This window comes from Chiloscyllium plagiosum, unplaced genomic scaffold, assembly GCF_037043375.1.
Source record: "Chiloscyllium plagiosum isolate Xiang-an unplaced genomic scaffold, Cpla_swu_hap1 HiC_scaffold_23, whole genome shotgun sequence".
NCBI classification, from domain to species: domain Eukaryota; kingdom Metazoa; phylum Chordata; class Chondrichthyes; order Orectolobiformes; family Hemiscylliidae; genus Chiloscyllium; species Chiloscyllium plagiosum.
In genome coordinates, this window is record NW_028270161.1 from 51993363 (window position 1) to 52007436 (window position 14074).

The 14074-nt window shown below is 39.5% G+C and overlaps 1 protein-coding gene across 4 annotated transcripts in view; it reads left to right on the forward strand.

The window, feature by feature from the left end:
• Positions 1–14074, forward strand: part of pde3a (phosphodiesterase 3A, cGMP-inhibited) — a 494444-nt gene that overhangs the window by 80924 nt on the left and 399446 nt on the right. The window contains exon 1 of one of the 4 annotated variants that reach the window (XM_087999675.1): positions 11667–11687. The exons of the other annotated variants lie outside the window; for them this stretch is intronic. Within the exon in view, the coding sequence (XP_087855801.1) occupies positions 11682–11687 (6 nt within the window). The 5' untranslated portion in view covers positions 11667–11681. Of the gene's footprint in view, positions 1–11666; positions 11688–14074 lie in introns of those variants that run through there. 4 annotated transcript variants of the gene reach the window in all.

Sequence of the window (14074 nt, forward strand, 5' to 3'; positions counted from 1 at the left end):
ACATTATTAGTAAAGAAATAATGTTGGGGAAATTGAAATTAATAAAAGCAGCTAAATCCTCAGGATCTAATAATCTCCATCCCAGGGTATGTAAGGAAGTGGACCCAGCAGTTATGGATGTATTGATGGTCACCTTTCAAGATTCTTTCAACACAGGAACAGTTCCTACTGATTGGAGGGTAGGTATTGTAACCCCAGGTTTAAAAAATGATTCAGAGGGAAAACAGGGAATTATAGGAAGGTTAGCCTGCCCATCAGTAGTGGAGAATATACTAGAGTCGATTTTAGAAGATTTAACATAGAGCATTTGAAAATCAGTGACAGGATCAGATAGATTTGATATGGATTTGTGAAAGGAAAGTCACATTTGACACACATACTGCACTTTTACAAGAATGTAACTAATTGAGTTGATAAGGGGAACCGGTGGATGTAGTTTACCCTGGTTTCCTGTTTGGAAAGTAAACAACAATGAGAGGGTACAGTTTTAAAGCAATGTGCATACAAAACAAAAATAATGTGAGAAAAAGTTTCTTTATTCAGTGAGTAGTTAGGATATAGAATGCAGTGCTGGAAATGTGGGAGAGGCATGTTCAGTTGAGGCGTTCAGAAGGGCATTGAATAGTAATTATTTGAATAGAAATAATGTTCAGGGATTTAGGGAAATGGCAGGAGGCTGACAGTAGATAATAGAATCGGTGCAGGCAAGATAGGCTGAATGGCCTCCAGCATCATAGCAGTTCTATAGTTCTGTCACATTACTTCCAAGATACATAATGGTTTCTTGCAAGACATCAGGCCCAACCTAACAGTAAGTACATGTCTCTATTAGCTAAATTAACTTAGCACTGAAATAACACACACTACTTAGACCTGGTCAGTGGTTAGCCCCTTCCAGGAATAGTCCTTTATATCCTGATGGATGGACCTTATCTCAGTTAACCTTTGCAGTTACTATCTATGTATCTATATATCTCACACCTACTGATAACTACCCTCGATCATTCTGCAGTTACTTGACCCACAGCATGTAAGGCCTGGGGACGACAGTCATACAGCATAGAAACAAACTCTTCGATCCAACTGGTTCATGCCGACTATAATCCCAAACTAAACTATTCCCACCTGCCTACGCTTGACCCAGATCCATCCAAACCTTTCTCATTCATGTACTCATCTAAATGTTGTCACTGTACCAGCAGCCACCATTTCCTCTGGAGGTTCGTTCCACACACAAACCACTCTCAGTGTAAATAAAATGCCCCTCAAGTCTTTTTTAAAATCTTTCTCCTCTCACCTTAAAAATATATGCCCAGTCTTGAAATCTGCTCCTCCCCATCCCCTCTGCCCTCCCAGAGAAAAGACATTGTCATTCACTTTATCTATAACCCTCCTTATTTTATAAACTTCTATAAGACCACCCCCAACCTCCACCGCTCCAGTGAAAAAAAGTCCCAGCCTCTCCTTCTAACTCAAACCCTCCATTCTAAATTAACATTAGCCTCAAACTTAGACTGATAAAGATGTTTTGTTCTTGCCCTCCATTGATTGTGTTCCACAAGCTTTAAAATCTACACTTTGCCTCAAACAATATTTGTACTCTGATCACCAGAGTACATGAAGTGAAGGTATTTGTCAAAAGAAGTGATCAAGACAAGAGGAAAGACCTGTTCATGCGGCAATTAAAGGAATTGGAAGGCACTGCTTTAAGTGTGGGGTGGCAGCTTCAATTGAAGCCATTAATTAATATCTGAAAAGGAAAAATGTCCAGGGCGAGAAGGAAAAGACAAGTTGGTGTACACACAATGGGCTGAATGGCCTTCTGCACTGTATCAATTCTGCGATCTTCAATTATTTCATCCACTCTTCACAAGCGGGCTGGTTACTTTGCCACATACAATTGTCTGCCCCTCCATTTCCTCAAGCAAATTTCACAAACTCATCGTCCAGTTGAAAAGGAGATAGGTGAAGAGCAAAGACTTAGCTAACTTGTTGGATCTTGTGCTCAACATTCAATACTCCAAAAGACTGCCCCAGGAAGACTGATGGGAACAGGGACAGTAATTAACCTGAACATGATAGTGGAGAAGGGACTAGCCTTGATGTGTCAAGGGCACAAGATGAGGCAGAGTAGTATGAAATAAATTGGCCTTTTGGAGCTTAACCTTCTCCCCATTGTGCAAACTTGCATGCATTAACATTTCAAACATGTGAACTAATCTTTGAAGCAATTAAGTTATGGGCACTGGTGTAATATCGCAGTGAATTGAGTTGGTCAGATAACTCATTGGAATTAAGTTATCTCTGATAACCTTCGCCTACTGTCTTCCTGACAACTATCCAATGAATTCTGAGATACAGATACTCACACATACAGTTTTTTTTTTGCAGTCACATGACATTTCTCCCTCGCTTCATTTTCAGCCAGTGATGCTTAACACCAACAGCATGAGAGCATAAAATGCTTTAAATACACAGTCTGCAATTGTAGAGGGGAATGTTGGACTAATGTTCTATCTGTAACTCTTCTTCCGGAAAAAAAAAAGCTGACTGCTATTCCATGTCTATTGCAAACAGTCTGCCTGGGTACATTGGAACAGGATCCAAGCAAGATTGCATATAGCTTCCTGAATTTTCAATACTGCAGCTGCACGTGTGCCAAGGTGTTGCTCCCAGGCTGCTCCTGGAACAGTGGCAGATGTGGTTCGCTCAGTATCACATCTGTCACTGTGAGTAGTCCTTATGGGTTGGGGCTTGTGTTAGAGAGAGAGAGAGAAAGAGGAGAAAGCAGATGGAGTAATTCACTGGATACAAGCCCTGCCCTTACCTCTGGGATGTGCAGGCTAGTCTGATGGAACAGAAATCTCTTCTTGGCTTTCTCTATTAAAGATCCTGCCTGAATCTACTTTAACAATATCAGTCTAGTTCCTAGTAGACAGAATGCATGGGAAAGTATTGTAGTATGGAAGAAGAGGCACAAGGAAACATGGATGGATTGTGACTCAGTGATTTGAGATAATTTTACTGTTGAAGAGATCTGACCGAAAACAGTTTGTCTAAAATTCTGTTATGTTCTGGGCCAGCTGCTGCGGTTTTATCAAGAAATACTAATCCTCGTAGATCCAAGTAAACTTAATTAATGTAAGAAGGCCTTTGAGGAAGGATATGATTTAGGAGCAGGTGGGTTATGAAGTTCTCATTTGTGGCTTTGGGAGGAGATGAGGCAAATAGAATGCGTTTCACTTGTAAAACAAAAGAAAGAGTTTGCAATAAAGGGTGTCCTGAAGTACTTAGTAGTGGATGAAGTAATTTTGAGGGAAAAATGAGGGGGCATGGATGATATGAGGAGGCATGTGTATATAAGTGGATATCAAGAGTGGGTTGGGGGGTGGCTGAAGGGTGACAATCAGAACTATGCTAGAAATCTGGGTCAAAGTCCCAGTGAACGAAGTCGGGCCTCCAACCAGCCCGTCTTGGCACATGTATTTCACCCTCAGTGCCTGATTAACCAGGAGACTGGAATCCTACGGGCCTATGTCTCCAATCTTTGCAGGGAGACAGTTGAGACCTGCACAAGTTGCAAAGAGAAGCAAATATCTGCTGCACAGTTCTAGTGAGTTATCATTGATAACTTAATATTAACTGTACCTATTGCAATCTTGCAAAGCAAACTGCCTTGTTATGTAAGACAAATGCATCTTCTGTTGGGTCTCAGCAGCGGGATATCTTCCACCACTAATACACAGTACCTAGATTCTCAGAAAACATTCAGCCCACATTGACCCTCAAAAGAGCATCTCACCCCAGACCCTAATCTGTATATCTTTGGACTGTGGGAGGAAAATGGAGCACCTGGCAGAAATCTAACAGACCTGGGCAGAACGTGCAAACTCCACACAGATGGTCACCCTTGGTTAGAATCAACCCTGGGTCCCTGGCAATGTGAGATAGCAGTGCTAACCACTGAGCCACTGTGCTACCCCAGCACTGGAGGACTGTTTGCAAAGAACTACCCAAACCGAGATACACCATGGTGGGCGCACAGAATTTATTTGACACTGAAGAAAAAGCAAAACTATGGTTTGAAGAAAAATGAATTTACTCCTTCACAGACATTGCTGCTTTCAGAAAGCATATGAAGTCAGTGGCTGAAATGGGAAAGCTGACAAACAGTCAGCAGCAGCTATAATATAAGTTTGGCACTCCAAACAATAAGCCTTCACCAAGACACTGTTGAGAGGCTCAGGGACAGTAGTGAGGGTTAGGGAAAGAGAACAAGACAGAGGCCTTAATGAAGGAGGCTCCAGTAATGAAGTCTCCTGAGTAGAGTTAGATATCCCTGAGAGATGGGGGAGGGGGTGTCAGACTGTACAAAAAACAGCACAAAGACCAGAAAGGAAAGGCAAGGGAATGTAAAAGAGAGTTCTTACCACTCATGACAAACAGCAACACCATTAAGAGTAGGCTCTAGCAGGCATAGCTGCAAGAGATAGTTAAATAGGCAGGAAAGTAATTAATGTCCGGACTACAGTATTGGGAAACCTTAGAATTTATTTAAATGCAAAAGAGCAAAACTTGCAGTTGTAGTTGGGGAAATTAATCTACCAGAAGAAGAAAAGCCAGAAGAAATTCAAGATTTGAATGGACTGGGTCTCCAGTAAGCCACGATTACAAGATTTATAAAGGCTGCAGTAAAGGAAGTACGCTTTAAAAGTTGACAAATTGTGTTTTAGTCCAAGAAAGATGGTACATTCTTCAGTGGTGAAGAAGTGGGAAAACTTCATTGGGTGGAGAAAACAAGGAAGTCTTGGAAAAGGCAGGTAACAACCATTTTGTTAGTTTAAGAACGGTAGGAACCCTTAGCCAACAGTATTGCAAGAAAATAGAATTTTAAAGCTTAAAAGCTGTTAGAAAAACCATACAGCAACCATTTAACAGGATTTAAAGCTTTGTTGGATTTGCTTTAATACAATATTTAAAAAAACAAACTTTACAATGACAGAATCGAAAACAGCCTTAATTAAGACAAGAATGCAAATTTAAAAAAAACAGATTACAAGCAGTATTGAAATGCTACACTTTTAAACAGCATTACAATCATAAGAATTAATAAGCACATTGGGAAGAAGTTGAAGGAGAGATAATTCTTTCACAGAGGTTGACATCAGAGATGTGGCTAAAGTTATTAATCACCAAAATAAAGATTACAAACACTTTTGATGAATTTTTTAAAACCTTCTATTGTTAGTTCCATCTTGAACCAAATAGGTTTTGAATAAGCTAAATTTAACAGAATAGTTCAACTTCCAGGGAACAATATGAATAGTCTCATCACTGACCTCAAAATTTAACTTAATAATAAAGGCAATTGCATTGGAATTCTTGATGAAACATGTCAGATTTCTTACAGCCCATGGAAGTGTTAACTTTGGAGAATGCTCTTCAAATCATGCTGGATGCAGAATGACACACCAATGACTTCCCAAAATCGGAAGACTAACATTACTTCAGGACAGTCTATTCACTTGTCAGCGTGTGGCATGTGTAAGTCAAGTGGCAAACGCTGAGTCAGTGTCAGTATTGAGAGACAATAAAGCCTTACAGACACAGATAATGCCCAGCCATGATAAAGAAATGCTGTGTTTGTGAAACTGTAGGTCACCATACGAAGACGGAAAAGTAATATGCAGTTTTTGAACAGTGGAAATATTGGTGATCACACACATAATGAGGTCTACATTGTAAAGCACTCACCACTATTAGAGAAGAAACCTGCATAGATGTGGAGTACCTGCATTCTATTAAGATTAAATGACATAGTCTGGGCAGAACAGCTCCGAGCGTTAAAGGTATGCTACAAGTAACATTGCAGCACAAACGCTACTGAGTTGAAAATGGGGTGTGTGTGCAGCTCACAATCACCATTGCTCAATTTTGAGCCTGGGGGTGTTTAATTTGGCTACAATGTCTACAGATTCAGAACAAAATCATGAGGAGATTGTCTGGTTTAAGTAGGCAGGATGCTGTGAAAAATAATTATCTCTCCTTCCACTTCTTCCCAGTGTGCTTATTAATTTTTATGATTGTAATGTTCCAATCAGAAGGGTATTGCCTGCTCCTTAAATCTAGGCTATGACAAGGAAGGGAGTACATTTTACCACTAAATAGCCATCTTCCATGATGGGCATTTGGGAGGTTACAAGTCCCTCAAATGATATTATGGCAATGTCCTGAGTTAACAGAGAAGTTTCTTTGTGATGGGAATTCAGGAGATCAAAGATTTGTTACAGAAGGTAATGACCCGGCCTACCAGGAACAACATCTTCTGTGAAAAACATCCAAGCAGTTAAAGTTCCTCCAAGTTCAGAACCAAGGTCAATAGTTATGGAGAAAAAAGATCTAATGATCATTAAACTCCAAGGACAATGTGTTTAGAAAAAGTGATGACATTTCCAGATCGCTTACATTTGTTTGTGAAGTCAGCGGCACGGTTGGGTATTTGTGGGATGGGAATGCAAGGTAAGAGAAATTAGATAAACTTAGGGAGTTGTAAGTGTAGAAGTAGCTTTATATATGATTACATAGTTAGTGGTTAGGCATGGGGTTAAAGCTTGAGTAGAGATGTTGTAAAATGTAATCACTCTGAAGGAGTTAATATGGCATTAAGCTCCACCTAAGTTGACGATATTGTGCAATCTTTGGATGGAGACAGTTGAGACCCACACAGCACCCTGAGAGTAGCAGTTGTAAATTCACAGCTCCCGATAGTCCTCAGTAATTATGCCTGGCAAATTAATGTCAACTCTACCTATTACCATCATGCAATAACCTACTTTGTTTTGTAAGAGAAGTGCCTCTTCTGTTAAGACTCACCAGTGATCTATCCTCACCAATAATTAAACTATCCCAAGATTCAACCTCCAGAAAAGAGGATTAGTGACAGCAAATTAACAAAATCAAACAGCTTTTATAGCAGATATTATAAATTCTGGATCTCATACATGTGAAGACATTGGAAAGTAACCATTTGTAGTATTTTACAGTGACCATTCCCAAGTTGATATCCCTAATGCCACCTTATTATGTTTGATCTGCTGGGCCTTCACTTCCTGGATCGAGACTTTTGCCAAATGAAACAAAAATGCCTTGTAAGTCCTTTATCTCTGCGCTTATATAGGTCAAGTTTGAACCTGATGATGCATCAGGTTATTCTTAGAAATGTTTCAGTGAACTGCTGAGGCTTGATTTACATGTAGATCAGTTGCATTTACGCAAGACAGCTGGAGGAAAAATTCCATTGCTTTTCCCACATTTCAAATACTAGATAAATTCATAGATGGCAAAGCATTCGAACAATTATGTTACTTGCAGAGAAAACTTTTTCACCTGTAGCTGATGACTAGGTTCAGAAATCAATTTGCGGTCTTTTTTTTAAATTGCACTACTAATGGTTGACATCCTCATTGATATTTTTGGCTATGACTCTGTTTCTAATGTAGTACCAGAAGTCTCAATTCTCATGAGGCAGTATTCCCCTTAGATTGACACTGTTTGCTTGTTAGGAAGTGCCTTTGGTGGTGGTAGTGGCAGCCTGGATTTTTCTAGGGTTGTGATTTGGTCTGACAATACCAAGCCTTAATAGGTGTATCTTGTTGTGGGTTTTTGGTTTGAAGACAGGTTTTAAGGCAGAGGTGATGAGCAGTCTAATGAGATACACTAGACTGAACAGTTTATGAGACTCTGTTTTTTTTAAAAGTTGGAACAGTACGAAGCAATCTGAATGGATGACAGTAAGCCCCCACAGAACCACAGTTTTTAGTTTTTCATTTTCAGTACTATGGCTGGGTCTTGAAGTTGGAGGGAAGCTGCAGTGCATCTCTCCTCACTACTCTCTCTCTCTCAGAATTTTTTCTTAATGGTTTTCCTTCTGGACTAGAGAATTACTGTGAGGCAGTCTATTTTTCTGGATTTGTCTTTGTCAAGGGTGTGTTTACGGCATGTTACTATATTGGAACAGTTAATTTGTAATAGTTAATGTATATATTATTTTGTTAAGCATTTTGATAGAGTTACAGTTAAGCCAATTCTTTTTGTTTATTTTATCTGTACTTCATAGTGTATGAATAAGGTGTATTTTGCTTCAAACCTGGTAGTTTGACCAATCGAATTGCATTGGAACACACGCCTTGCACTTACCTTTAAAATTACAAAAAGTTAGGGGCTAGGCTATCTTTTTAAATATATTTTGAGGGGGCCAGGTCTGATCCACTACATTTGGGAACCCTTTAAAAATGGCAGGTGAGTCCCAAGTCCAGAATACCTGATCCCATCTCTAGGATTTCTGATTTTCAGGAATACATTTCAAGTGGCTGGTTCAGGTTGCAAGCCTGAACACATACTCTTGACCTGGTCGGCTCTATTGTAGAGACAACTATGTCCTAGTCTCACACCATTTTTATTAGAACCAGCCAGCTTTTTCAAAGACTCTTGGTTCCATGCAGCTCAAAGATACCAGTTGTTCTGCTATAACTTGCTTTTCATTAACGCACATTCGCTGTAACATGATTAACGAATAGGGGATGCTGTTTCAAAAGTGCAAACATCGCCAACATGTTAAGTGCCATTTGTATTGTGCGCTTCTTGTACTGCGCGGATCGCACAGCAATGTGACTACTGCACTATAGAAGAAATGACTGTATCACTAACCACAGTCAGCATAAAGGAAGCTTTGAAAACCAAGTTCAAAAGGACCTCCCTTTGCCAACCTATGCCACTTTGTCAACCAACCTCCATGGTCTCTCATGCCTTCCTTTTAACCTTCCTCTCTCCTGATATTACCATGCCAGCAATGCCACTTCATCCACACTCCTGAGAGTCTTCATACCACATTGTGACATTTCCATGTCTATTGATCACTACACACTGTATAGAAGCAATAAGTACCATAGTGACAATAGAATATGCAAAAAAAAGCTTTAAAAAATTAATCATTCATTCCTTATTTTTCATTTGTTTAAAGAAGCTCACTTAACAATGAAGTAATATGAGTATCAATCATCCAGACCCTCTGAAGTATCAATAGCAAATACTACAAGCAATTGATAATGCTTAATCCTCTTTAAGTAAATGTTGTGCAGCTTTCAGCAGAGATTATAATGTCCGAGCTATCAGCAGCTTTAAAAGTGTATTGGGTGTCTATGATTTCAACCAAGCAGATAAAAAGTATACTCTTCAAGCTCATTGTTTCTCAACTGAGCTGAAACTGATAATCTAGTCAAATAGCTTTGTCATTTCACAGTGATTGTCAAGTGCTTAAATGTACTAAATGTTTAAATTCTTTATAACAGTGGAGGTCACACAGCAACAGATGGAGTCTCTTCTGAAGTAAAAAATATTGCAGAAGATACAACATGGAGTGCACAATACTGTTTCATACTATCTGGTTTCAGGACCTAAATTCCTTGACCTAAAATCATGATGAACTTGATCAGATCTGAAAATTCTCTTTCGAAGAATTGTTTTAACAAAAGCATCATTTCTTTTGTGGGATACTGGTTAATGGGACTAATAGGGAACAGAGATTTTTTTTAACCAGAGATATTTGGCAAAGCTTGTATTGAGAAGAGATGGAAAAACCATCACTAAAAAGCGAATATTGATATCAATCACTAACAAAATATCACCAACATATTATATTGGTTTCAATACTGTCAAATCATAGAAGTTAGAATCAGTTGCGGATCAGCAAATTGTGATGGAGGGAATTTGCTCTAATTCAATGCAATGTCTTCATTTTCAAGACTTGGAAAAGACTATTTAAGCTCAACATGGCTGTTACTTTACATTGCTTGCTTAGTTACCCTCTTAGCATATTTCTCAATTCCTGTTACTATCTCACTCCCTTTCATTTGTTTTTAGTTTATTCTGCTATTAGTCAGCTATCGCGAAAAGAGCTTTCTAATTTCTGTTCTACTTCCAATTTCTATATCTTTAACCTGCCACGTCTCAAGTGTTGAAGGATGAACATTTGTTTTTCCTTCAGTCAACGTTGCCGATCTCCATGCTGGCTTTTAAAATGAGTCACCTTGAAGTATTTCACTTCAAAGAAAGCAAAGTCAACTTTCATAACCCTGATGCTGCAATTTAAAATCACTGAACGAGCCCATAATGCAAACATGACTCATAAATTTCAGCAGACTCTAGTGTTTTTTTCTCTTTAACAGTGAGCATGAAGACAGACCAGAGGAAAGTCATCCAAGTTATCAGCCAAATCTCTTTTTTTTTCGTGTCGTGTCTCTTACGATTCATGGCTGACATCGCATTATTTTGTTGTGACCTGTGTGGTAACATTTAAAATGGTCGATTAGGCTCTATAACAATCTGCAGTCGACCTTTTGGGGGAAAAAAAATCAGAGAAGGTCACTTATACTGTGTGCCTGAAGGGGTCTGTTTAAATTTAATCCTAAAAATGTTGGCACAGAAAACTAAGGATCTGTTAACACAAACAGAAATTGCTGAAAAAGTTCAGCAGGTCTGACAGCATCTGTGGAGAGAAATCAGAGTGAACGTTTTGGGTTGAGTGACCCTTCCTCAGAACCAAAGGTCTGTTAATTTCTTTTACTTTCCATAGTTTTCGGGTTGCACTCATTTAAAATGTTGTATTTTCCATTGCCCAGAGTTACTTAGCAAGTTTGCACAAGCTGCTTTGTGAAGTAGAGGAAACAAGTGGCTTATGGAAAAACGTTTCCAAGGTAACTTGTAACCCTGTCTATTAAAGCAAGTGAGAGACAGTGAACTGTGCTGAGCTTTCAGCTCTTACTGACATTTAATATAATGGCACATACTCTGGAACTAAATGGAGGTCATGACTTGGGATTTTGCTTTATGCGCAGTGAGACAATAAAGGCTGCCTTAGCACGATGATGCTGTCAAAGATGGCTTCAATTCACACATCAGAATCCTAAACTCCATGGGCCGAATGGCCGCCTTCCGTGCTATAAATGAATCAATGCCTCTCTGACCTGAAGACAAATCACAGGCTGAAACTTTTGTGTAGCAGTGATTAGGTAGTGCACTATTGGAGGTGATGCCTTCCATAAGAAACTATTAACCAAGATCCACTCAGTAAGACAAAGAAGATGCCACAGCAGTTTTCTGAAGAGGTTTAGGGAAGTTCTCTCCAGTATCCCAGAAAATATTTTTTCTTGCAACGAGTCGTACCAAAAGCAGATTATCTGGTCATTAAGTTGCTGCTGTTTGCTGTATCCAACTTGGCAGCTGTGTTTCCTACATTAGAACAATACTAGCCTTCATTGGCCATGAAGTGCTTTGGCAGGTTCTAAAAGATGTTGTGTCGATGCAAGTCTTTTTCTGTTTTGCAATAAAGAGCGAGAGAATCTACAGTTGGGGCATAGCTGACTTACCTGAATATTAGTGTGTCTGCTCGTCCTGAATTATCATGTTTATAGTGTTACAAAAATATATTCAGCTGAAGAGGGCTTTGCCCATTGAGTGACTTTGTTCATTTCCCAGTGACGTGATAACTCACATGAGTGGAAAATAGAAACAATAACATACATATGTGAATTAGCTCCTAATAGTTTGCAGCTGCCACAGCATTCTGGAGTGACTATGAAGATATTGCTAATTCCCAGGGATTCTTCAGTCCCTTAAAAAAGTCAATGATGGTGAGTCCTCAGTATTTTTTCACATTGTTTTCTGTATATCTGATTAAGCAATTCTCTAAACAGGATTGGGTCAGTGAGCTTGACATCAGGAGAGGGGAAAATGCTAGAGTCCATGATAAAAGATTTAATAGCAGAGCGCTTGGAAAACAGTGACAGGGACAGACAGAGTTAGCGTGGATTTACAAAAGGGAAATCATGCTTGACAAATCTACTGGAATCTTTTGAGATGTAGCTAGTAGAGTTGTTAAGGGGCAGCCAGCGGATGTGGTTTACGTGGACATTCAACAACCTTTTGTTAAGTTCCCATATAAGAGATTAGCGACTGAAATTAAAGTGCGAGGATTTGGGGATAGTATATTGACATTGATAGAGAACTGGTCAGCAGACAGGAACCAGATTAGCAACAGATGAACAGTTTTCCAAATAGCAGGTAGTGACTACTGGGTTATGTGCAGGGATCTGTGTTTGGACCTCAGCTATTCACGGTATGTATCAATGGTTTAGATGAGGGAATTGAAGGTAATATCTCCAAGTTTGTACAAAGCTGGGTGGAAGGGGGAGCAGCGATACTTCATTGTGATTTGGACAAGTTGAGTGAGCAGGCAAATGCAAGACAGATGAAGTATGAAGGCATATAAATGTGAGGTTCTCCAATTTGGGAACAGAATGGTGGGTGATTGGATTGGCCAGTATGACTTCAAATTATGTTGAGGAGCTGTATAGATTAAAATACATCTCGAAAGCAGAGCCAAAAGGGCTAGTTTATAACTTAACCATATCAAAGTGCTGCCTAAATGTTAACACCAGGCAATGCTCTAAATTCTGTCCTAATGCCTGTGCAATATGCTCAGAATGCACCATGGAATTCAAAAGAGTAATGCTGTTGACTCAGAGCTTCCCCAATAAAAGGCAATGTTGCTCATGGTAATGCATATATTGCCACAGAAACAAGCCAACAGCTTCTTAGTCAATACTTTCTGGAACAACTGAAGGAAGTTGAGGATGATGTCTGTGTGGAGTGGAGGGTGGGCTTTACAACTTAATAACCTCTAGAACGCTCATATCTCCAGCTGCTGGTGGTTTGATTTTACTAACTAAGCAAATGCTCATCGGAGTATGGCATATCTTGCTAAACCTTTCTTGTGGCTTTTGCTACATTCATTGCTTTTGTACAATGTTTTGAAACTGCAGATCCATAAAACTTTTAACTCACTGGACAAGGAGCACAGACTTTCTGAAATTAACAAACAAATAAATAGAACATATTTGAGGCTCTCAGCAACTCATGCACCATCTGTACAGAGAGAAACAGTAATGTTTTACGTCAATTTTCAGGGTAGACTCTGATTGTAAATTTAAAGCCCCATGTGTGGAAAATATTTCTCTTCAATTCTTTTTAAAATCTTAAAACCCTCAATCACATCAACTTTTAATCTTCCATATGTCAAGGAATATAACACTGGTTACTGTCATCTAACTCTTGTAGCCATGGTAAGCCCATTCTGGTGAATGTGTGCTTTACCCTTTCCAAAGCACTCTATCAAGCTCAATGTTCCTCAAAAGATGAAAGTCTAACAAATTCGTAAAACTGACCCCCATGTATTTCATTTTCCAAGCTGCTTAACGTATTACATCGATTATTGAATGTCGACTCAGTAATGGGAGGTGATGTACTGATGTGAGGAACTGAAAGTGTTTCAACACATCCAATACATTGTCCGAGTTAGGTGGTCAAGTGTACATCCTATCACTACTGTATGGTCAACAAAGTGAGAAGACAGTAATGCCATTTCTTTCTTGAACTTTCCAGTGATTTTTTTTTTTGCATTTAATATCCTCAATCTCTTTTCAAGCACAACTGCCCCTGCCTTGTTTGACATCTGTTGAGTTTACATTTAAGATATTTTAAGATGACCCAGCTATTTGTGATAATAAGGATGACAATGCCAGCAGTTAAACAAATGCAGAGAACGCTGAAGAAACTTAGCAAGCCTGCCTCATCAGTGGAGAGAGAAACAGAGTTAACATTTTGAGTCCAGTCTGACTATTCAGTTTGACTGTACATACGTTGGGACATCCTCAGGTTGATTCTGGATTAGTGGTGCTGGAAGAGCACAGCAGTTCAGGCAGCATCCAAGGAGCTTTGAAATCGACGTTTCGGGCAAAAGCCCTTCATCAGGAATAAAGGCAGTGAGCCTGAAGCGTGGAGAGATAAGCTAGAGGAGGGTGGGGGTGGGGGGAAAGTAGCATAGAGTACAGTGGGTGAGTGGGGGAGGGGATGAAGGTGATAGGTCAGGGAGGAAAGGGTGGAGTGGATAGGTGGAAAAGGAGATAGGCAGGTAGGACAAGTCCGGACAAGTCATGGGGACAGTGCTGAGCTGGAAGTT